The 22,844-nt window shown below is 37.9% G+C and overlaps 1 protein-coding gene across 1 annotated transcript in view; it reads right to left on the minus strand.

Moving 5' to 3' along the window:
- The window catches only part of LOC106071260 (RYamide receptor-like), a 201,742-nt gene that overhangs the window by 101,563 nt on the left and 77,335 nt on the right, over positions 1-22,844 (minus strand). The window contains exons 2-3 of the mRNA XM_056041783.1: positions 16,363-16,953; positions 13,521-14,000 (exon numbers count right to left, since the gene is read on the minus strand). Of these exons, the coding sequence (XP_055897758.1) occupies positions 13,521-14,000; positions 16,363-16,701 (819 nt within the window). The 5' untranslated portion in view covers positions 16,702-16,953. The remainder of the gene's footprint in view (positions 1-13,520; positions 14,001-16,362; positions 16,954-22,844) is intronic.

A 22,844-nucleotide genomic window follows, 5' to 3' on the forward strand; every position in this document is an offset into this window, starting at 1 on the left:
TAGTGGATCTCTAGAAACTCACAATAGTCTAGTGGATCCCTTGAACCTCACAATAGTCTAGTGGATCCCTTCAACCTCAAAATAGTCTAGTGGATTTCTTCAATCTCACAATAGTCTAGTGGATCTCTAGAACCTCACAATAGTCTAGTGGATCTCTAAAACCTCACAATAGTCTAGTGGATCTCTAAAACCTCACAATAGTCTAGTGGATCTCTAAAACCTCACAATAGTCTAGTGGATCACTAAAACCTCACAATAGTCTAGTGGATCTCTAAAACCTCACAATAGTCTAGTGGATCACTAAAACCTCACAATAGTCAAGTGGATCCCTTCAACCTTTCAATAATTTACCACATCATTTCACCCTAACAAACCGACGGTGTCGCTAGTTCCCAGTCTACTAGAGTCGTGTTTAATGAAGCCTTTTTTCATGTTCATGTTGTACTAGAAACTTACTCCTTTACAGTAGTCTACTGGACTACATGACACTAATATTCTGGAGATAAATGTTTAGTCAGAGTGTATAGTGTGAGTACTCAGGAACAAGTAAACATATCTAATATGCAACAGGGTCTCGAAATTTAGATGCCTGGGCAACCGAGATTCCACTGAATGCAGTTCCCAGCTGATGAAACCTACCTAAAAATAGACCCGGCCTACAGCCCAGCCATCTGTTGACTTCTTGCAAATAGGAAATGTCCGCTTTCTGCTACATTTATCTCCGTTCACAGCATCAACCTAGCAACAGGGTCTCTTAAAGCACATACAGACACAGAGACACACAGACACAGAGACACACGGACACAGCTGGGGGGAATGCCTACGTAGAGGTATGTGTGTGTGTTTGTTCGTGTTGATACCTTAGGTTAGAGGGAGAAGAATGTAAGAGGGGTCAGCCAAAAAAAAACTGATCCAAAGAGAAAACATGTGCTACCCTAAATGTGGAAATACTGAGTCTTTGATGCCCTATAACCAACTGCCCTATATATTGAGTCTATAACATATTGTATGTGGACCGTGATGTATTGGGCAACGATTTTTGCAAAGTTAGGGGACACTACTCGTATAGACCTAAATCAGACGACAATATAGAAAGAGCTTAAACGTTACCTGGCTACAGTTGTGGCTAGTATATGTCATAGGAGTCATTAAAACGTTGAGTCTGTTAAATCATACATTTTATAGGAGAGGATTTGTGTAGGATTTTAACTATTTATCTAGAAATAGTATCAAAAGAATATATTTTAACATTCTATATTACTAAAAAAAAAAGGATTAATAAATTAAAGTTATATTTATCTTTTGTTTCATTAAAGTTTGGTACCTTAACCCTTTCAGACCTTGCGATCTAGCTCTAAATGTCAAGGTCATCTGTTTCTCTGGCCAACGGTTGACGAGCAGAGTGTCATGTGGCCAGCACAACAACCAACCGCTGGACTAAGGGGCGCCCTAAAAATCCCGAAATTCAAATTCCCAATCGTCACCGAGATTCGAAACCAGACCCTCAGATTCGGAATCCAAGCGCTTAACCAGTCAGCCACAGCCATCTATATAGATATGTTCTTATCCTGAAAGTCCAGTGGAGGGAGCAAGAAGAAAGGGCCGTCCAAAGAAAAGCTGGCTGGACAACGTACAATAATGGACCGGCCTCTCTCTTGATATATCCTGCTAAGTACAACCGCTGACCGGGTAAAGTGAAGGGATTTGGTTACGCGAACTGTCACAACAGCCCTGCAACGAAAGTCAAGGGACAGGCAGCTATGGGTTCTGGGGAAGATCTGCGATCAGCCGAAAGCTACCTCCGACTCGGAATACAAACTTGAGCAACTCTTTTTCCTGGCGTCCACAGCATACTATTTCTTAGAATAAGTTTAATACAGATCCAAAAATGAAATTAAGAAGGGTCGAGGCTGGCAGATACTGAAGTTTGAGAGTCACCCGAAGCAGTGTAGGCTTTATGCAAAAGTCCTTTCTAGAATATTTCAAAACTACTCATTGCATACGTTTTTCATGCTCAGGAATAAAGTCTACAAATAAAAAGTAAAGGCTTTTTTTTTCAGAAATGCAATTAAAACAATACAAAATATGCTCCTCGCTCTAAAGAGACTTCTTTTTTTTTTGCTATTGTTGCCATTTTCCATCTAATGAAGTCTCTTAATTCTAGACCATACTGGAAACTTTGTAATATTGTTTGTTCACGTCGCGTATAAGTTACTTATTCATGAGCTTGTCATTGTTGATGCCGTTCACATTGGAGGAATTTCATTTTTCTTAAATTCCGAGAGGCAAAGGGCAGCTATTAATGCATACAAAACTCTTCATGTAGAAAACTTTGTGTTACATGGTTGAAGCAAAAGGCAGATTTAGACAAAAAAAAATCATTTGCTGAATTGTTGATTGTGTTTGGTGTTTAGGAAGGGAAAAAAAACGGTTAAAAAAGAAAAAGCTTCAACATTTTTATTTTCTTTTGTTTGCGTCAAGCATGTGAGTGAAAAATAAATGAAGACTTTACTTTTAATTTTCTAAAAAAACAACTGGGACTATATTAACTGCTATAAGAAAAAACTTATTTTCAGTAATAGAACAATAGTGATTAAATCAAATGAATGTATCCAGTGCTTCTGGGAAATGTTTGTACCGATTCATTCATTATTCACTTCTGGACCAAGGAAAGGACATAAATCGTGCTCAGGTTCGTTTCTAATTGCAGTCCACATATACATCAATATTAGAATAACATTTTCTTTAAAAACAATAAGTTACTTATTAGGGTCTCTTTAATTTAGAGTTGCTCAATTAGATGAACTGGGCCGTTCATAATCCATTTTTTTTTTACAAAATTTATGTCAACTCTGTCTGTCTGGTAAAATGTTTGTACACGTTATTTCTCCCACACCAAATCTTGGATCAAGTTGAAATTTGTGTGTAAAATGCATTTAAAAAGCGATCACGCTAACATTCACCCAGATGCCTCCTTCTTTCTCTCCCCCCCCCCCAACCAAGTTTCCAAACTGGTCCAGACAAGTGATAGGATCATAGCGCATTGAGAAATTAAAGCATGAAATTACACAAAATAAAAATAATTGTAAAAACATTTCTAGTCGCACAGATTCATTACTAGTTGTCTAGATCTAGTACAAATTTAATTACATCATTGGTCCACATTAATTGATACAATTACACTTAATATAAGCCTTATTAAAAAAAAAATATTTTTCTTGTTTAAAGTTCACCAATACTTTGTTCTAGGCCTGGTGGCTATAGCAAAATAAGTAGCCTTCAAGGATTTGAAATGGTGAGAGGAACAAGCTTACTAAAGGATATTTACTTAAATATTTTTAAAGTTTTTAGTCTTTATTGGTTATTGTTTATACATGACCCATGAATAAATTCAATCATTATCTGATTAAGGTATTTTACAATCCTTTAACACTAGACTGCGGAAAAAGTAACTCTTGAAGCAGAAGTAACTCTTGAAGCAGAAGTAACTCTTGAAGCAGAAGTAACTCTTGAAGCAGAAGTAACTCTTGAAGCAGAAGTAACTCTTGAAGCAGAAGTAACTCTTGAAGCAGAAGTAACTCTTGAAGCAGAAGTAACTCTTGAAGCAGAAGTAACTCTTGAAGCAGAAGTAACTCTTGAAGCAGAAGTAACTCTTGAAGCAGAAGTAACTCTTGAAGCAGAAGTAACTTTTTAGCGCAATATCTCATGGAATTGATCCCCCTGCTCCTTTGCAATTTATTAAGGCTGTCGACGAAATATTTTTATAACAATCCTTAACTCCATAGCTTCAAAAAACAAGGTTATAAAGACAGTTTGTATGGAAACACTAACTCAAAATCGGCCCCCCCCCCCCCCGAAGTGGTCCACCCAAGCAGGTAAAAAGGCAGGTTTCAATATTTTCAGAAAGAACATCAGAATTAAATTCTATCAAAGATAAATGACAGAGAAGAATGGAGAAAGAAGGTTGACAGATCCTGTGTGGTGCCCTAACGGTCCAGCTGACCAAGGGATAGGTTAAAGTGAAGATGAATTTAGATGTGAACCTGGCGGCCTGGCCTAACTGATTTTATATAATGATAATCTTATTGATGTTATTGTTTTGTATAGGTTTAATCTCTTATACAAAGCCTCATAAAAAAAACCTTTAGCAAAATAGAAAATATAATAATAAAAATTTATACTTTGTTTTACATCGATTCTCATCGTTGTGCAATTAGAGTATAATATGAAAAACTACTTAATAATCATTTTAAATTATGTTTTAGTTATTTGCATATTAAATAGATTTTTTCTCTTTGAAAAAATAGTAACCATTTTTTTTTTGTTAGTTAGTATGACAGAACTTACATAACTTAGCAATAAATTTGTAAAAAAAAATAAATTATTTTGTTGACAAAAAATCTGAAACCGTTTGCATAATTGTGTTATATATAGATATATATTTATGCAATAGTAGGTCATGTCCCTTACCAAATAGCCTATTAATATTGAATAGTTGTAAAAATGGTGTATTCTTATGAAAAAATGCTTGCATAGTTGATTAAAAAAATTACATTTTTCACTTTCAGAAAAGAAAAAAAAGTAGCCGTTGTATCAGAACTCAGCGGTTTAGTTGTCTAGCAGCAGTTTGATCAACGATCGTATTTGTGGAGGATTTGTTCTAACATTACAACTAGAGTAGTTCTTTCCTCTGATCTGCTTTATCTTGTCACTACATCATGACATCTAGCCATGCTTTATCTTGTCACTACGTCATGACATCTAGCCATGCTTTATCTTGTCACTACATCATGACATCTAGCCATGCTTTATCTTGTCACTACGTCATGACATCTAGCCATGCTTTATCTTGTCACTACATCATGACATCTAGCCATGCTTTATCTTGTCACTACATCATGATATCTACCCATGCTTTATCTTGTCACTACATCATGACATCTACCCATGCTTTATCTTGTCACTACATCATGACATCTAGCCATGTTTTATCTTGTCACTACATCATGACATCTACCCATGCTTTATCTTGTCACTACATCATGACATCTGGCCATGCTTTATCTTGTCACTACATCATGACATCTAGCCATGCTTTATCTTGTCACTACATCATGACATCTAGCCATGCTTTATCTTGTCACTACATCATGACATCTGGCCATGCTTGTATCTTGTTACTACATCATGACATCTAGCCATGCTTTATCTTGTTACTACATCATGACATCTAGCCATGCTTTATCTTGTCACTACATCATGACATCTGGCCATGTTTTATCTTGTCACTACATCATGACATCTAGCCATGCTTTATCTTGTCACTACATCATGACATCTAGCCATGCTTTATCTTGTCACTACATCATGACATCTACCCATGCTTTATCTTTCACTACATCATGACATCTAGCCATGCTTTATCTTGTCACTAAATCATGACATCTAGCCATGCTTTATCTATCACTACATCATGACATCTGGCCATGCTTTATCTTGTCACTACATCATGACATCTAGCCATGCTTTATCTTGTCACTACATCATGACATCTAGTTAATGCTTTAACGTCAAGAAGGTCAGGCTTGATTGAAAATCTCGTAATAAAAAAAACCTTAAATTTCTTAGCAAAGGAAAGGCTGATTTATGATTATGTGTGTGTGTGTGTGTCTGTGTGTGTGTCTGTGTGTGTGTGTCTGTGTGTGTGTCTGTGTGTGTCTCTGTGTTTGTGTCTGTGTGTGTGTGTGAGGTAACCAGTGATGTCTTCAAGAAGAAATGAAACTTGGGAGAGTTAACGACACTTGCTATGCAGCCACCACTCCTCCCCCTGTACTTGCTGCGTTCCACACTCCAATCGCCTCGAGCTTAGTCAATCGTAACGTCTCAGGTTATGAATGGGCTCGCCGATCGATTATCAATCTTAGCATAATCGAAGGACCGGTTTTATTTGGCAGCGTACGTCTCTCCATCTGTTGTCAGCTACGCTCAAATTGACTTTATATAGTGATATGTCTACAGTCACAGCTTCCAGAGGTAGACCTGTCCTGTTCCTTAGCAGGATTAATCAAGTGGATTTTTTACCCGGTCAAGTGGGCATATTAAACTAGTTGTGTCAGGTCGATATGACCAGGCCGAGTCATGTACTTCGCGTCGTTCTCAATAACCAGAGATTCAATTATTTTAAATTAGAACATTTCAATCAGAATAAAGTGCAACTAATGAAAATGTTAAAAAGAACTTTATGAGAGAGAACGAGAGAGAGAGAGAGAGGAAGTGAGAGCGAAAATGAAAGAGAAGGAGAGAGAGAGGGGTGAGGGGGGAGAGAGAGGATTAGAGAAAGGTGAGAGAGATTAAGAGTGAGAATAAGAGAGAGTGAGAAAGTGAAAGCGAAAAGGTTTGAGGTTCAGCGAAGTAGGTGTTGAGTTCAGACAAGCCTATTGGTACTGTGACACATGTAGGTATATAGAACTAATGGGCAGTCCTGGGCTTGACAAATGTAATCATCCATTGTCTTACGAGCGCCAGTTTATTTCACATATTTCGGATGTTTCTTCCGAGTTGAAAAGGATATACTTCCTAGTCCAAACCGCAGGACGACAGGGGATGGCAGCGGACAGAGTATGAATCCGATACCATCGAGACGATCGAACGACAGTCCAGTACGAATACCGCACGGCCAGACAGCCATCCAATGCTCTGAATATTCTTAGGGACAATAAGTTTTCAAAGATTGGTATTGACATCTCATAGTTAGCAGTTCTTTTAAATAGACACAGATAGTTAAGAAAAAGAAATGTGTACTAAAGCCTGTTTGTAGTTTATAACGTATCATGGACCATCTAGATCTCGTCTAGATTAGATCAATCATTAAAAGAAAGGAAGTTTGGCTAGTGGCTACACTAGCTAGTTAGTCAAGCAAAGTTAAGCCGCATCATGGTCCCCTTTTATCAACATTGACCTTTCAGTGAACATGTCTCGCATATGATTTTCCAGCAGCTTATTTGATCAATTACTTGAGTGTAAACAGAGTTGGCCTAATGTTAGCTTGTTGTTGGCCTTTTTTACATCATAGGGCATAGTCAAAGGATGTTGTGTGCGGGTGTGTTCACTGTGTTGTGTCACATGTGTGGGTGTGTGTTGTGTGTTCTTGAATAAGTGTGTGTTCACAATATTGAACATGTATCTCAATTTTTTTTTTAAATAATAAAAGTTAAATATTAAAAAATATAATTTAAAAAAACGCTTTTATTAAAACGCACTAAAAGGTAGAAATTTAAAAAAATGCGTTGGTTGTGTTTAGTTTGAGTTAAAGTGCGATTTACACCCAACCCAACGCTTTCTTTTATTGTGTACTATTTAGTAAAGTAAAGTTCCCCTTTTAGACCTTCTGGTCTATAGGGCAGAAGATGTAAAGGTCATCTGTTTCTGTAGTCCACGGTTAACGAAGGTGTCATGTGACCAATCGCCTTTACTTTTCCCTGTTTAATGTCAGGTTCCCATTGGAGGAGGGTGGGCTCAGAGGCAACCAAGATACCAAAATTTAAAATCCCAGTCTTCACCACGATTCGAACCGGGAACCCCAGGTTCAGAAGCCAAGTGCTTTACCTTTCAGCCACAGCGCCTCCTTCTACTGTTTAGAGCGTTTAAATATAAGCGTTTAAATATAAGCGTTATTTCTATGTGTTTTTTTTTATTCCTTTTTACTTTTAATAATTTTAGCCTTTTTATTGTTTCATGAATGTTGCTTTATCCACTGGAAGAACAAGTCAAGGTATTCTTGTAGAAGAAAAATGAATTGTCAACAAGGTAATAAAAACAATTTACAAATCCATTACAAAGTGTTACTTTATAATTGATTAATATACATTCACTCTTTGATATAATCTTATGATTAATATACAGTCATTTAGAATTTAACTGCTTTATTTTACTATAGCTACCTTTCAACTCTTCCCGTCTAATTGTCAACTCATCTGTCAATGATCTCATCTGTCCTTACGCTAATGAGTTGTTGTTTTTTTTTAATATTCTATATAAAAACAACATTTATTAATTACGAATAATTGATTCACTAACTGGTTGTTTCATGCGTAGTCATCGACCATGAGCTAGTAGGCAACATTTGACGACGATTGGATAAGTAGAAGTGATAACAAAAAAAATCGATAGCAAAAAATCCAAATTATCCATGAAAGATACAGAGCCAGTTAATATAAGTGTTTTAAAAATGAATATTTCAATAAAAAAAAACTATCAATAAACTATGAGTAGAGTTTGAGTTACACTACGTCTAACTTCGAACAGTCGGCAGGATACTTTGAGAGTTTGTCTTCTTTGGTATATAAATATTTATTGATGTAGGCACCTAAATAGATTTCGTTGTCATTCTCTAGTAGGAAATATACAACTATATACAAAACTGTGTTACTAGATAAATGGTATAGAGTTATTGATTTGTGGCTTTGATTTTTCACAAAGAGGAAAGAGTGAGCTTAAGATTGGAATTTTTAAAACTTTATACCAAAAAAAAGTATTTTATAAGTTTATTTTAAAAAAAAAAAGTTTTTAAAAAAGTTTGAGAAAAAATTCTTTAGCGAATGTAAAATTATTTTATACATGAAATGAAAACATCGATTTTTTTTTTATGTAAAATGAATACCCAGAAAAAAACAAACATCTGTATCACTATTGATGTTTATAAACTTGAACATTTGTATCCATCGTACTTAAGCGTAGTGCTTTAAGTAATGAACAGTTATTGATACGCTGTGAATTAGACTGTGAGCCAATGTGCGATTTAAAAACAAATATAGGCTGCTACTTCTGCTGCTACTTATGTACAAGAACCATTATACAATAGATCTCGTAATTACGACGTCATTTATCCGGAACGTCAAATATCCGGACTGCCTTTTTTTTTCAACAGTACGGTATCTAAGTGGTTTTGCTGTTGTGCAGAGAAAGCAGAGACATTATTTATCTTATTAAAGGTACGCTACTACGTATAACGCTATGTTCATCTGTATATTTTACTGGAATTTTATGTTAATGTCAAGCGCGATATGAATTTTGTTTTATTTTGTTGCTGAAATGGACGTTTATAATAGTCCGCATTCTCTTATCCGGGCGATCGATTATCCGGATACACCCCTTTCTCAATTAATGCGGATAATGGACGTTCTACTCGGAGTTTGGTCATGCACGGTGTATAAATAAAGAGCTTTTTTTTTGTGGTGCTTCCGGTGTAAAGAACAAAAGAAATGTTGATACACTTTATGTTGTTAAAAATGTTTATGCACTTTTTGGCACTGTAAAATGATACGTCTGAGTTCTTGTAGCTCCAAGTATGTTTTAGTATCTACTTGGCAACTGTCATCTCTTGATACAAACTCATAGACAACGTTTCCATTGGAAAGTGTATTGTAAAGATCTCCAGTGCACGTGAACAAGAAGAAAGGTTTGTAGAGAGATCACTGTGTCAAAGTAAGGGCTGAGGTTACATAAAAACATTTCTGAAAAATAAAATTCATTAAAAAAATGGTTTCTTACAAAAATAAATGTTGACTTCTATTTCTTTGTCTATCTACTGGCTACACACTGGAGGAAATGTCTTTTGTACAAGAATAATATCTTCATTAGCTCCCCCAACTGGAGGAATTCTGAGATGGCTACTGTAATCACAGCAAGAGATTTGGAGTCCCGAGAAGAAAATCCAATTATCTTTCTTCTTGACTAATTTCATTCATCGTGACAAGGCAATTCACCACCAGAAAAAAAAAATATTGAAGCTAAATAAGAATTTGTGTATATCTGTTCTCGAGGGGGGGGGGAGGGAGGCTCGGGCTTATATATGTTCAACTGTAACATTCGTGTGAGACGAGATGGTTACAAGAAGTTACAAAGTAAAGACACCAAACCTAAATGTATGAAACAAGAATGTATTCGGGCTGATAAGTCGTGCATACAAAGTTTAAAATGTCTATAAGTAAATGAACTCTTAGTTGAGGCTCTAAGAGATAAGAGAACAAAGAGAACAGATTTGTAGGAAATAGATGTCCTACATTACCGGGTTTTGTTAACATGTATTTTATTTTTTAATCATTTAAAGAAACATCAATTTTTCTCTCATTTAAATTGAAATTAATTTTTCTATCCTCTAAATGAAAGTTGATTTTTTATTTTATTTAGATTGACATCCAATTTTCATTCATTTAGTTTAACATTGAATTTGCAATTTATGATAAAAATTGAACAGTAGTTATAAACCATGATACCATATTGGAGAGGTAGTGTATAGAATCATTATATATAATTCTCTTCTTCCCTAATCAGGTCAGACGAGAAGTAAAGGGAAGATCACTCTCTTATTTCTGCGGATAGTCACCCAACGAAAAAAAACAAGAAAGGGGGGGGGGGGGGGAGAGAACACGTTTTCACATCTCGCTACGGATGGCTGCGCGCTGGACTGTCAAACCCTGCCCGCTCCCATCCCATGTGGGAGGTTTGGACTAGGAATTAAACTATTGTCAACTCTGAAGGAACATCCGAAACATGTAAAACATTTTACAAACACTAAATATCAGGGCCGGACTTAAGCATTGTGGGGCCCTATTCGAAACGGATTTCGCGGGGCCAAGTTTGGGTAGGGAAGCGGACAATAAGTGAAATTTAAGAGTTTGTATTAGAAAATAAATTCGTCTATGCATTTTATTCATTCTTTACTACGTACATAATTACTTTACGAGACTTGGGTGTAGCAAAGTCATACAGTATATCATAATAATTATGTTTCCCACATAGATCCCGTTCTATAGCAAGAATTACCAAAACTTTCAATCTATCTTTGAGAATTGTTGACCTCAAGTAATTCTTCATTAGTTTGAGGCGCGAGAAGCTTCTTTCACATGATTAAACAACTATGGCTAATGCATAATGCCGTTTTTATTAATAGCGCGTAGGATTGACGTTTTCCATATTGAATGACACCCCAAAATGACAATTTTTTTCTATGTATTTCCGTTTATCTTAAGGACTTTTTCATATATTTTGCTATTTCGGGAGATTTCCAGGAGCTCCTGGTAAATCGACAGGAGTGCGCGGGAAATCTGTTATAAGTTATAAAATGGTTTAATTTAATAATTTATACACCTTGAATTAGCGCGGGTTCCATGAAAGTGCGGATCCTTCGGTCACATAGGTTGCAGTGGCCTAAGACCGGCCCTGCAAAATAGCGGCGTATGCTATGCCGCCGGTCGACTAGTCAGAATTAAATTTTAAAATGTTTAAAACTAAAATATGTGTGTCACGTTTAGGTATAAATATATGTGTGTCACGTTTAGGTCTGAAATATGTGTGTCACGTTTAGGTATAAATATATGTGTGTCACGTTTAGGTCTAAAATATGTCTGTCAAGTTTAGACCTAAAAAAAAACTAGGTAAGCTACTGAAAATCCATTTTTACTAAAACTTATGCCTTCAGAGAGGACCTTGTGCATCGGCCCATCGGGCGTGAGTTTTTGCATTCAATGAATAGTTTGAATTAGAATTTAGTATGGAAGTAGGTAGATAATAGAGGTTGTTGGTAGCTTTGAATTCAAAGCTTCTGATAGTCATGCTGAAAATATCGAATACTGTGTACCTCCATTACGGACCCGTGGGTGAAAACTTTTTGTAATCGTTTTATCGTTGTACATGGTTTTGATCATCTGATATAGACCAGTGACGCTTGGCCTATTTCAGTGTAAAGCACATTGTGAAGGGCCGGATATGGCTCGCAGGCTGTAGGGTGGGCAACACCGATATAAATGTTATATTTTATTTGACAATTTGGATTGAAAGAAAATGATTTCTCAGGTATTCACTTATTCCCTAACACCTGTGAGTTTGATATTGATCGAGCACTTACTGTCCACGTGCAGACAGGTTTCAAATCCTATTTCCTCATCACGTCTTTCTTCTAGACCAATTGCTATTGTACAGCTCTTTTTACCCCTTCTCTTTCTTCGTCTCTTTCTCTCGTTGTCCATCTCTTGTCTCTTTCACACTCTTTTTTTGTCTCTTTCCTTCCTCTGTTTCACTCTATCACCGTCTTTCTTTCACTCTCTCTTTCACTCTCTTTCCTTCTCTCTTTCACTTTCTCTTTCACTCTCTTTCCTTCTCTCTATTCTTCTCTTTCGTGCTCTCTCTCTTTCATTCTCTCTTTCCTTCTCTCTTCCACTCTCTCTATCACTCTCGTTCACTCTCTTTCACTCTATCTTTCACTTTTTCACTCTCTTTCCTTTTCTTTTTCACTCTCTTCCACTCTCTTTCCTTCTCTCTTCCACTCTCTTCCACTCTCTTTCCTTCTCTCTTCCACTCTCTATCCTTCTCTCTTCCACTCTCTATCCTTCTCTCTTCCACTCTCTATCCTTTTCTCTTCCACTCTCTCCCTTTCACTTTCTTTCACACTTTCACTCTCTTTCACTCTCTTTTCTTTCTTTTAAATCCTCAATTTTTTGTTATTGTTTGTATTGATTTGTATCCTTCTGTACTCCACTCGCCAGATACAACTTTTGAACAGTTAAAAAAAACAAAAAACATCACAATCTTTTAAACAGTTAAAAGAAAACATCACACTGTTTGCTGTTTAGGAAACAAGAGACTCAAGTCTAGTATCAGTCCCTAAACAACTCAACATAAAAAAAAGTCAAATTTTTATTTGCAAGAATTGAACCAGACAGTTTTTAAAGTGAACTCTACAAAACTATCCTAGATATCAAACGTAGACAATCAAAATGTCTCTCTTGTCGTTTCATTTGTCTATTTTAAAGGGAAGTCTTCAATCTGTGTCCAGGCAAAGTATTGAGACTATAGGATAAGACGGCTCTATTCTTTGGAATGAAACATTAAAGTCGATAGGGAATACCCGTTGAAGTTATAACCAAATGAAATGCCTCAAAAATTCCAAAAAAAATGGTTGAAATTACACGTTGACAAATAGTTAAGAGAGAGAAAGAGAAAATACTTCAGATAAAAAAATGCATTGAAAAACAAACAACCAAACAATCGTGGTGAACACGAGAAGGTTGCCAGTCCTTCCCGATTATGTTGAGACTCCTAGACTCCATTCACAACGAGGATCTTCAATTAACAATTACAATATCTTCAACAAACTCTTGTGGAATAAATATGATGATATCAGTTGTACTGTTTGTGTGTCTATACTGTTGGTAGGGCTTAAACTGCACCAAAAGTAACCATTTTGTGGGTTTTGTTTGTTTGTTTGTTTTGTGTATGTTAATTTCTCTCTTAAGTTCAGCAATCCTGCTTATTAAGTTAGAACATGTAATACTGATTTGTAAAAAAAAAATAGTCTTTTGGTTTCAAACACAGACTATAATTTAAAACATAGTTTATTGGCACCTATTGGTTCCACAAAAAGCGTTTCTGTTTCAAAACAGACCATGATTGAAAAAAAAACACACATAATTCTTGGTTTAAAAACATAGACCCACTAACACAGTAACAAACAGTCTTCCTACCTTTCTTTTATTCCTGCCTCGTACGTCCTCGTTGGTCACGTGAGCACCAGGTCGCCTCGAGCCCCAAATGTGCCAGGCGATCCTGCAGTAGCAGAAGGTGATGATGACCAAGGGCAGCAGATACTGAAAGCACACCAGCAGCGTGTTGTAGTACACGTGAAAGTCTGTCCAGTTATTGGGCGCGTGCCTGCTGCAGCGCGGGGCGGTCATGTTCACGTCCACAATGTCGTCCACCACCCAGTAGAACATGGGCACCGGGATGCCCGCCCCGACGCCCACCGCCCAGATGACGCTGATGATGATGGCGGCGGACTTTTTGGAGCAGCCCGCCTTGAACGGGTGAATGACCGCGATGTAGCGGTCCACGGCGATGACGCTCAGCGTGAAGATGCTAACGTTGACGCTGACGACCTGGACAAAGGGGGACAGAGGGCACATGAAGTTAGCTAGCACCCACCTCTGAAGTAGCGCCGCCTGAAACTGGTAGACACAAATACAAAGTAGTACCATATAGAATGTAGAATATAGAATATAGACTATAGAATATAGAATAAATAATATAGAATAAATAATATTTATATAAAAATTAAGTTACAAATCTAGCTATTTAAATAAAAAAAAAAATCATTTCTACGTTGATGGGACTGATGTAAAATTATGAGGGAAGCGCTTTGGACTGTCGTCCAGATGATTTTAAGCCCAAACTCAAGCCTGGTGATATAGACTATATACTGTCTGAGGTAGGACATATATAGCAGCTCATTCGAATACTGGTTTCATTGTTTGAAAGAAAATTAATTTTAAAATGCTTTTTATTTTTATTTTTATATGTCTATTTGACATTGCTCAAATTATTTAATCTCAGTATAAATGTTTCAACAGCAGCTAATTCCCTTTACGCTAGCCTTCAGCTGTGTTATAAATTATCTTTATGTCTGTTTGTGGTAGTTATGTTCGAGTGTCCCTTTTCCTGCCACGGCCCTGGCCTCTAGAGAAACTCATTGAAACCAAAGGAAGTGAGGAAAAACAAAAGACTTCCACTCCCAGTCCTACCCTACCCTAACAATGTATAGCTGCTATAGCATTAATATAAAAACATTCTTTATTTTAAAGCAACAATTTAACTTGACCTTCAACTTTGTGTACTCGACTTAGCATATAAACATGTGACTAATATCTCAAAATACTCGACAGTGCTCTACAGGTATAATCTCTTCCATTCCCCCCCCCCCACCTCCATACCTTGTGGTTGGTACGATGTCAATCAGAGGAGCAGGAAAACATCTGACAAAGTAGATTTTAAAGATTCGATGGCTACACTATCTTCTCGTGGTGGGAGACAATGGCTACACTATCTTCTCGTGGTGGGAGACAATGGCTACACTATCTTCTCGTGGTGGGAGACAATGGCTACACTATCTTTTCGTGGTGGGAGACAATGGCTACACTATCTTCTCGTGGTGGGAGACAATGGCTACACTATCTTCTCGTGGTGGAAGGCAATGGCTACACTATCTTCTCGTGGTGGGAGACAATGGCTACACTATGTTCTCGTGGTGGGAGACAATGGCTACACTATCTTCTCGTGGTGGAAGACAATGGCTACACTATCTTCTCGTGGTGGAAGACAATGGCTACACTATCTTCTCGTGGTGGGAGACAATGGCTACACTATCTTCTCGTGGTGGAAGGCAATGGCTACACTATCTTCTCGTGGTGGGAGACAATGGCTACTCTATCTTCTCGTGGTGGGAGACAATGGCTACACTATCTTCTCGTGGTGGAAGGCAATAGCTACACTATCTTCTCGTGGTGGCAGACAATGGCTACACTATCTTCTCGTGGTGGCAGACAATGGCTACACTATCTTCTCGTGGTGGCAGACAATGGCTACACTATCTTCTCGTGGTGGGAGACAATGGCTACACTATCTTCTCGTGGTGGGAGACAATGGCTTCTCCACAAGCCTAGCAGCTATAGAAAGAGTTTACCTCCTATTGCATTACTTGTCTCTATTTTTACATTGTGGAATTCAAGATTCGTTTTTAAAAGACATACTCCACACTTTTTGTAACAGTGAAAATTGAACGTTTTTTTCTTCTTATTGGAGTGTTTCTTTTCAAATCATGATATTAGTGTTGTGTCTGATTTCTCTGGCTGTCTCGCGCACGCGCGACAACTCACACTCAGAACAAAGGTGATGTTTAAGGTAAATATTTTAAATAGGATAAACACAAACAAGGAAAAGTATTGATTTTTGTTTATATCTGTCAAACACTGGGGTCTGTGATTGGATAACCTTTAATCTTCTGTACTACTCGTCAATGTTAACTAGTGTTTCGCCCCTTGGCTTTCAGTTAATACATCACAAGTGGACTTTCATTAATGTGGCTCCCAATTTTCTTGACTACCTACCATTAATTCCATTGATATTGCAACAACGAATAAACAATCGAATGACCTAACCTGCAAAATGCGTTTTGTTGAGTCTGTGGATTTGTTTGGTTGCTGCGTTCTAGAGATAAGAGAGCTAGAACATACTACCACTATGGTTAGTGCTTACCTGAAATGGTAATGCCACTATGGTTAGTGCTTACCTGAAATGGTAATACCACTATGGTTAATGCTTACCTGAAATGGTAATACCACTATGGTTAATGCTTACCTGAAATGCCAAATGGTAATACCACTATGGTTAGTGCTTACCTGAAATGGTAATACCACTATGGTTAGTGCTTACCTGAAATGGTAATACCACTATGGCTAGTGCTTACCTGAAATGGTAATACCACTATGGCTAGTGCTTACCTGAAATGGTAATACCACTATGGTTAGTGCTTACCTGAAATGGTATTGAAAAGAGTCCAATTATAACATCCGAGACTGCTAAATTTGCGATAAAAATGTTTGTAACCGTATGCATTCTTCGGTTCTTGACGATGACCAGAATGACCAGTCCATTCCCTATCACGGCCAGTAATGAGATGGAGCCGTAAAGAAAAGCCAGCAGTACGATCAGGCCCTTCGGAACGTCGTAGGGGTTGATCATTGTGGTGTTGCTGGACGACCTGTTTGAGAAGAGGTCACTGACAGCAGACGACTTTCCAGTGTCGTTGTCCAAACCTGGGAAGATCATGATCACGGCCGCCTGTTCGGCCACGCCTCCTAGTTCTGAAGTCATCTTGACCCACGTATAAGTCTCGACCTGGTCACGTGATTTAGAGTTTGTTTGTTGGTTAGTTGTAGACTCTGTAGGATTATACTACGGAGATTCACACGGACGGGAGAGGAGAAGGAGGGGTCAACTCGGTCCGACGCCTATGTCTGCGAAGACAGTCGCCATGTCTGTCCTAATTGGAGGTCGTCTTTGAGAACCCTCAATCGCCAAAAGTTGCTGAGAGCGACTTGACCTCAGGCCAGCATTTCAATCAACCTGTAAGATCAATGCTAAGATTCAATGTGCATGTCAGATATAGGAAACTGTATGTAAAGAAATTGGGAATGAGGTCTCATGTACACTATTACCCCTTCTACTTCAGTTGCTATGTCGTCTTCATGAAACTATGACACGGTCTTAATGAATATATCTTCATGGAACTGATTGGAATGCACCAGAAACTTATGCATTAATCATTCAGCGATATAAGAAACTAAACCATGCCTAGAAGTAGTAGAGATATTTAGGAAGGAGCACACATCAATAAAAGATCTCTTTCTAGACGGAAGTGCAATGGGTGCAGGGCAGTAATATGGCCATAAAACGAATACATGGGAAGCTCATCCGCTAAATATGTGTCCAAAGTTTTGAGCTAGACAAGTTGATTTATGGAAGGACGTATTTCTATTCCTGCTAGACAGGAAGGATGCGTTGGTATAGACAAAGTTCACGGAACAATATTTCTATTATTGCAGGTCGTGGGTTTAGCCTGGAGTTCATAGTCTGCCCTCTGGCGAGACTAAACGAATTCTATACGGCTCGCAATTCATTGAATGTTCTTACAAGTTATTTATTAACTTCCGGCTGTCCATTCGTTGACGACTAAGACCAACGTTAACAGATAAAGAGAAAATAGAAACCTGATTCATAAACTGAAACTTGTCTTAGTAGCAGACACTTTGAAGCAACAAGATGTAATCACAATTGTCTTTTTATTTAATGACAATATACACTACAGATGTAATAGAGATTGTTAAGTATCTTAAAGCACATTATTTCTGAAAACTGTATAAAGGTTTTAGCGGATTGTAGTAAAGAATTTTAGAAATGAAGTTATTTAAAATCACAACTAAACTCAGAGCACAAGTAAGAAAAGACATTTTTCACAGTATTGTTATGGTCTTCTACTTAAAACCTCTCTCTCTCTCTCTCTCACGCTCACACACACACACACATACATACATACATACATACATACATACATACATACATACATACATACATACATACAAAATACAAACATACATACATACAAACATACATACACCATTTATTCAAGTCAGATACTGGAATACACAATGTAACAGTATTGTTTTTGTGGCCCAATAGGTCAATCTTTAACAGTTTAGATACATGAGGGTAGTATAAATTATTGTATAAAGTTTAATTTAAAGCTTGGTATATAGTCCGGTATAACGTTTAATATAAAGCCTGATATAAAGTCTGGTAAAAAGTATTGTGTACGCAGAGCATAATGTATAAAGACTAGTATAAATTCTTGTAAATAGTGTATAAAGCCTGGCATAAAGTCTGATGTGTTCCATGGTTATGGCCACATTTTTATATGCTTGTGAGTCTTGGACGCTGACTGCAGAGCTAGAGAGGAGGATCCTAGCAAAGGAAGTGATATGCTACAGAAGGATCCTTGGCATCACTTTCAAAGACCGCATCACAAACGAAGAGATTAGAGACAAGGGTTACTGCAGCCATTGGACCCCACGATGACCTGATAACTATTGTAAAAAAAAACGGAAATTAAAGCTCTATGGCCATATTACAAGGTCGTCTGGGCTTGCAAAGACCCTCCTTCAAGGAACAGTACCGGGAAAAAGAAGAAGAGGCGATAGGAAGACAACATATAAAAATGGACAGGCCTGCCATAGAAAGAGGTTATATCCAAGGCTAAAGACAGAGAGGAATGGAGAAAGACGGTTGACAAATCCTGTGTGGTGCCCCAACGGTCCAACAGACTAAGAGAAAGGTGAAGGTGATAATGTCTGATTGATTGCTGGATAGAGAAAATTACAAGATAAAGAAAGATTGAAAGAGAAAAAAAAAGATTGCGAGAGAAAATTTCTAGAGAGGGAGAAAATAGCAGGATTACAAGATGGAGACATTTACACACACACACACACACATACACAGACACACTCATGGGGATCATTGACATCAGTGATTCCCAAAGTGGTCTATATAGACCCCAGGGGTCTACGAAGACTTCCAAGGGGTCTACGAAAGTGAAAAAACAAATTGGGGATCTATGACATGTCCACGGGGGTCTACGATAATAGATTTCATTTAAGCACGTTGTGATTTTAATTTTTACATCCTATTCTCCACAGTAATATATAATGTGTACCTTAGTTAATCCTTTAAATATTGTTACGATTCTCTTCTTCTATTCGGCTCTCTTCAAACTGCACCACACGACACAACGAACTTAAAGAACCTCACAACTCAGGGCTCCAAAGTATCAGTCAATTTAATTGCAAATACATAGCAATTGGCAACAATATTAACACTGTCTTTACAAAAACCTAGTCTTGCTCCGCCTGACTTCACACACCGTGCTGGTTCTCGCCTCGTCTTGGTCACATATCTAGGTAATGTGAAGTGAAGTGATTCTGACATACTCGCTCTTATATAGTGTCTCTACTGCCCTCGAACCTTCTTGACCACTCCAGTTGATCACTTTCGCTGTGACTTGCATGCGTAATATTTACGACACTGGTCCTTGCCGAACTGGCGTGTACTGTCACTGGTCACGGTTGATCGCTCGTCCTGCGCTGGACTGTGGCGATTTGGGTAGGCTAAAAACACACAGCACTACCCCCATCTGTGTCACCACCAGGTTTACAACAATATTTATCCTGCTATTCAAACGAAAAAATTATGTATTTAATTTTAATAATTATTTAAATAACTTAATTTTGGCTACATGTAAATAATGTTTAGGGTTAGGAAATATAAATTGTATAGCGTTGATTATATAAAATTGTTCATTCCTTCCTTGTCAAACATGCCAATAGCCTTTCTTATGAAGATATGAAACTAATTACGCTGGAGGATCAACTGAGACAATGTCACCTTGATAAAAAAAAATTAGAAAAACTTTCGAACATTCAAAGATAAAGTTCCGATGAGACCCACAAAATATCTTTTCGACATCATATAGAGAAGAGGATGGTTTATGGGTGTCTTACAATAGCTGTTTACTTATAACCAAATAGGCGCTTAGCTTCCAAACCTGGGCTTTTGGATTCGAATCTCGGTGAATTTTTAATTTCGTTATTTTAAGGGCTTCACTGAGTCCACCCAACTCTAATGGGTACCTGACTTAAGTTAAGAAAAATAAAGGCGGTTGGTCGTTGTACTGCCCACATGACACCCTGCTCGTTAACCGTTGGCCAAAGAAACAGATAATCGTAACATCATCACAAGGTCTGAAAGGGAAACTTCACTTTTTTATGACAAAATACGTAAAACACTAAAGGTAAAACATTGATTTTACCAGCAGTTGTTGTTGTAAAAACTGTTTTACACAAACCCACATCTGATATTATTAAAAGAACTGCTTTAAGCAACACTACAGTGCAAGTACACGTCGGTGGCATGAGTTATAAAATTAATTCCAGCAGTACATATTAATTTGTATTTTAATTGGTTTCAATTTGAATTTTATAAATAAAAAAAGATAAATTTCTATAACTTTGTATGTATCTTTAAATTACTTTTTCACTTTTCAACTCACTACAGATAGAAATTAGTTGTAAAAAAATATTGATGAATTTGAAAAAAAAATTCAAGTTAAACAGGGGTCTACCGAAAACCAGAAAATAAGGCAAGGGGTCTACGAGACCAAAAAGTTTGGGAACCACTGATTTACATCAATCATTTCTATCTCGACATAAATGCCAAACTTCAAACACCTAGAAATACAGAGACAATTCAAACAAAATTACAACTCTACAATCAGTTCCCTAATAAAAACATGCTGTGAAAAATAAGTCGTTTCAAACTACATATTAAAAAAAAATCCCTTAAAATCGTTACCATGTTCTCCAAACTAGAACCTATCAGCAGTCTTGCAGTTTATCATCATTAACTTGGGGGGAGGGGATGTCTCCACTGAGAGTACAAAGTTAAAGGTACGAACTCATGCATCTTCTGAGACTGGAGTGTCTCCCATTTTTCAGTATTAACATGCACCCCTGGTGTGGTTACAACTGTAGCATTAATGAGAGAGACAAACAAACTCATAAATAAAGGAATTAGACAAAAGAGCAAAACATCAACAGGCAAATACATTAAGGGGAGGGGGAAGGATGGCGTCATCAGATCACATAAAAAATATCTTTTTAGATATGTATGCTAGGACATGGCAAGCTCGTCCAATAGTTCTATGGTTATGTTGGGCTGTAGTGGAAGTAGGGTCCAATAGTCCTATGGTTATGTTAGGCTGTGGTGGAAGTAGGGTCCAATAGTCCTATGGTTATGTTGGGCTGTAGTGGAAGTAGGGTCCAATAGTCCTATGGTTATGTTGGGCTGTAGTGGAAGTAGGGTCCAATAGTCCTATGGTTATGTTGGGCTGTAGTGGAAGTAGGGTCCAATTGTCCTATGGTTATGTTGGGCTGTAGTGGAAGTAGGGTCCAATTGTCCTATGGTTATGTTGGGCTGTAGTGGAAGTAGGGTCCAATAGTCCTATGGTTATGTTGGGCTGTAGTGGAAGTAGGGTCCAATTGTCCTATGGTTATGTTGGGCTGTGGTGGAAGTAGGGTCCAATAGTCCTATGGTTATGTTGGGCTGTAGTGGAAGTAGGGTCCAATAGTCCTATGGTTATGTTGGGCTGTAGTGGAAGTAGGGTCCAATTGTCCTATGGTTATGTTGGGCTGTAGTGGAAGTAGGGTCCAATAGTCCTATGGTTATGTTGGGCTGTAGTGGAAGTAGGGTCCAATAGTCCTATGGTTATGTTGGGCTGTAGTGGAAGTAGGGTCCAATAGTCCTATGGTTATGTTGGGCTGTAGTGGAAGTAGGGTCCAATAGTCCTATGGTTATGTTGGGCTGTAGTGGAAGTAGGGTCCAATAGTCCTATGGTTATGTTGGGCTGTAGTGGAAGTAGGGTCCAATAGTCCTATGGTTATGTTGGGCTGTAGTGGAAGTAGGGTCCAATAGTCCTATGGTTATGTTGGGCTGTAGTGGAAGTAGGGTCCAATAGTCCTATGGTTATGTTGGGCTGTAGTGGAAGTAGGGTCCAATAGTCCTATGGTTATGTTGGGCTGTAGTGGAAGTAGGGTCCAATAGTCCTATGGTTATGTTGGGCTGTACTGGAAGTAGGGTCCAATTGTCCTATGGTTATGTTGGGCTGTACTGGAAGTAGGGTCCAATAGTCCTATGGTTATGTTGCTGTTTTTTTTTTTACATTCTTTGATGTACATTCACTTGTCCACTTTTTTCCAGCCTCGTTTGATAAAACAAAAGTTGTTGGCCTTCTTCAGTCGTAGAGCAACTATGGTTCAACTCGAACACTTTTTCATGTGACTGTGGAGCCCAATTTTGGAGAGACACCCTCATTCACAAATATCGCAGGTTAAGGAGGTTTTCGCTTTGGTGGTAGAGGAGATTGACATTTTTCGCATGGCGCGCTTTTCTTCCAGAGCTGAGGCCGATGCTTATTTGCTGTCCATAGCTTTCTTGGTCACTGCCTCTCTCAATATAGTGCGGTCTAGGGCTATGTCTTTCCAAATGGTCATTAACATTTAGAGGTCCCGTTTTATTACATCTACTTAATGGAGGTGGGGGTGACCAGTTTTTTTCTTGAGCCAGTCGCGAGTTGTCCTTAGAGAATAACTTTCGGGATGTGATTGTCTTCCATCGGGCGAACATGTCCAAGCCAGCGCAGGCGACGTTGTCTGAGGACTTTAAAGATGCTGGGAATACCTGTTCGCACAAGGATCTCAATATTGTACACTATTTTTCTTTCATGTGATTTTCAAGATCCTTCGTAGACAGCGCAAATGGAATGAGTTTTACGTTTTTTCTCATGCTTTTGTTGGAGGTCCACGACTCATTGACGTACAGTAACGTACTCAGAACGCATGCCTTGTAGA

The sequence above is a fragment of the Biomphalaria glabrata genome, chromosome 9 (genome assembly GCF_947242115.1).
Source record: "Biomphalaria glabrata chromosome 9, xgBioGlab47.1, whole genome shotgun sequence".
Classification (NCBI taxonomy): Eukaryota; Metazoa; Mollusca; class Gastropoda; family Planorbidae; genus Biomphalaria; species Biomphalaria glabrata.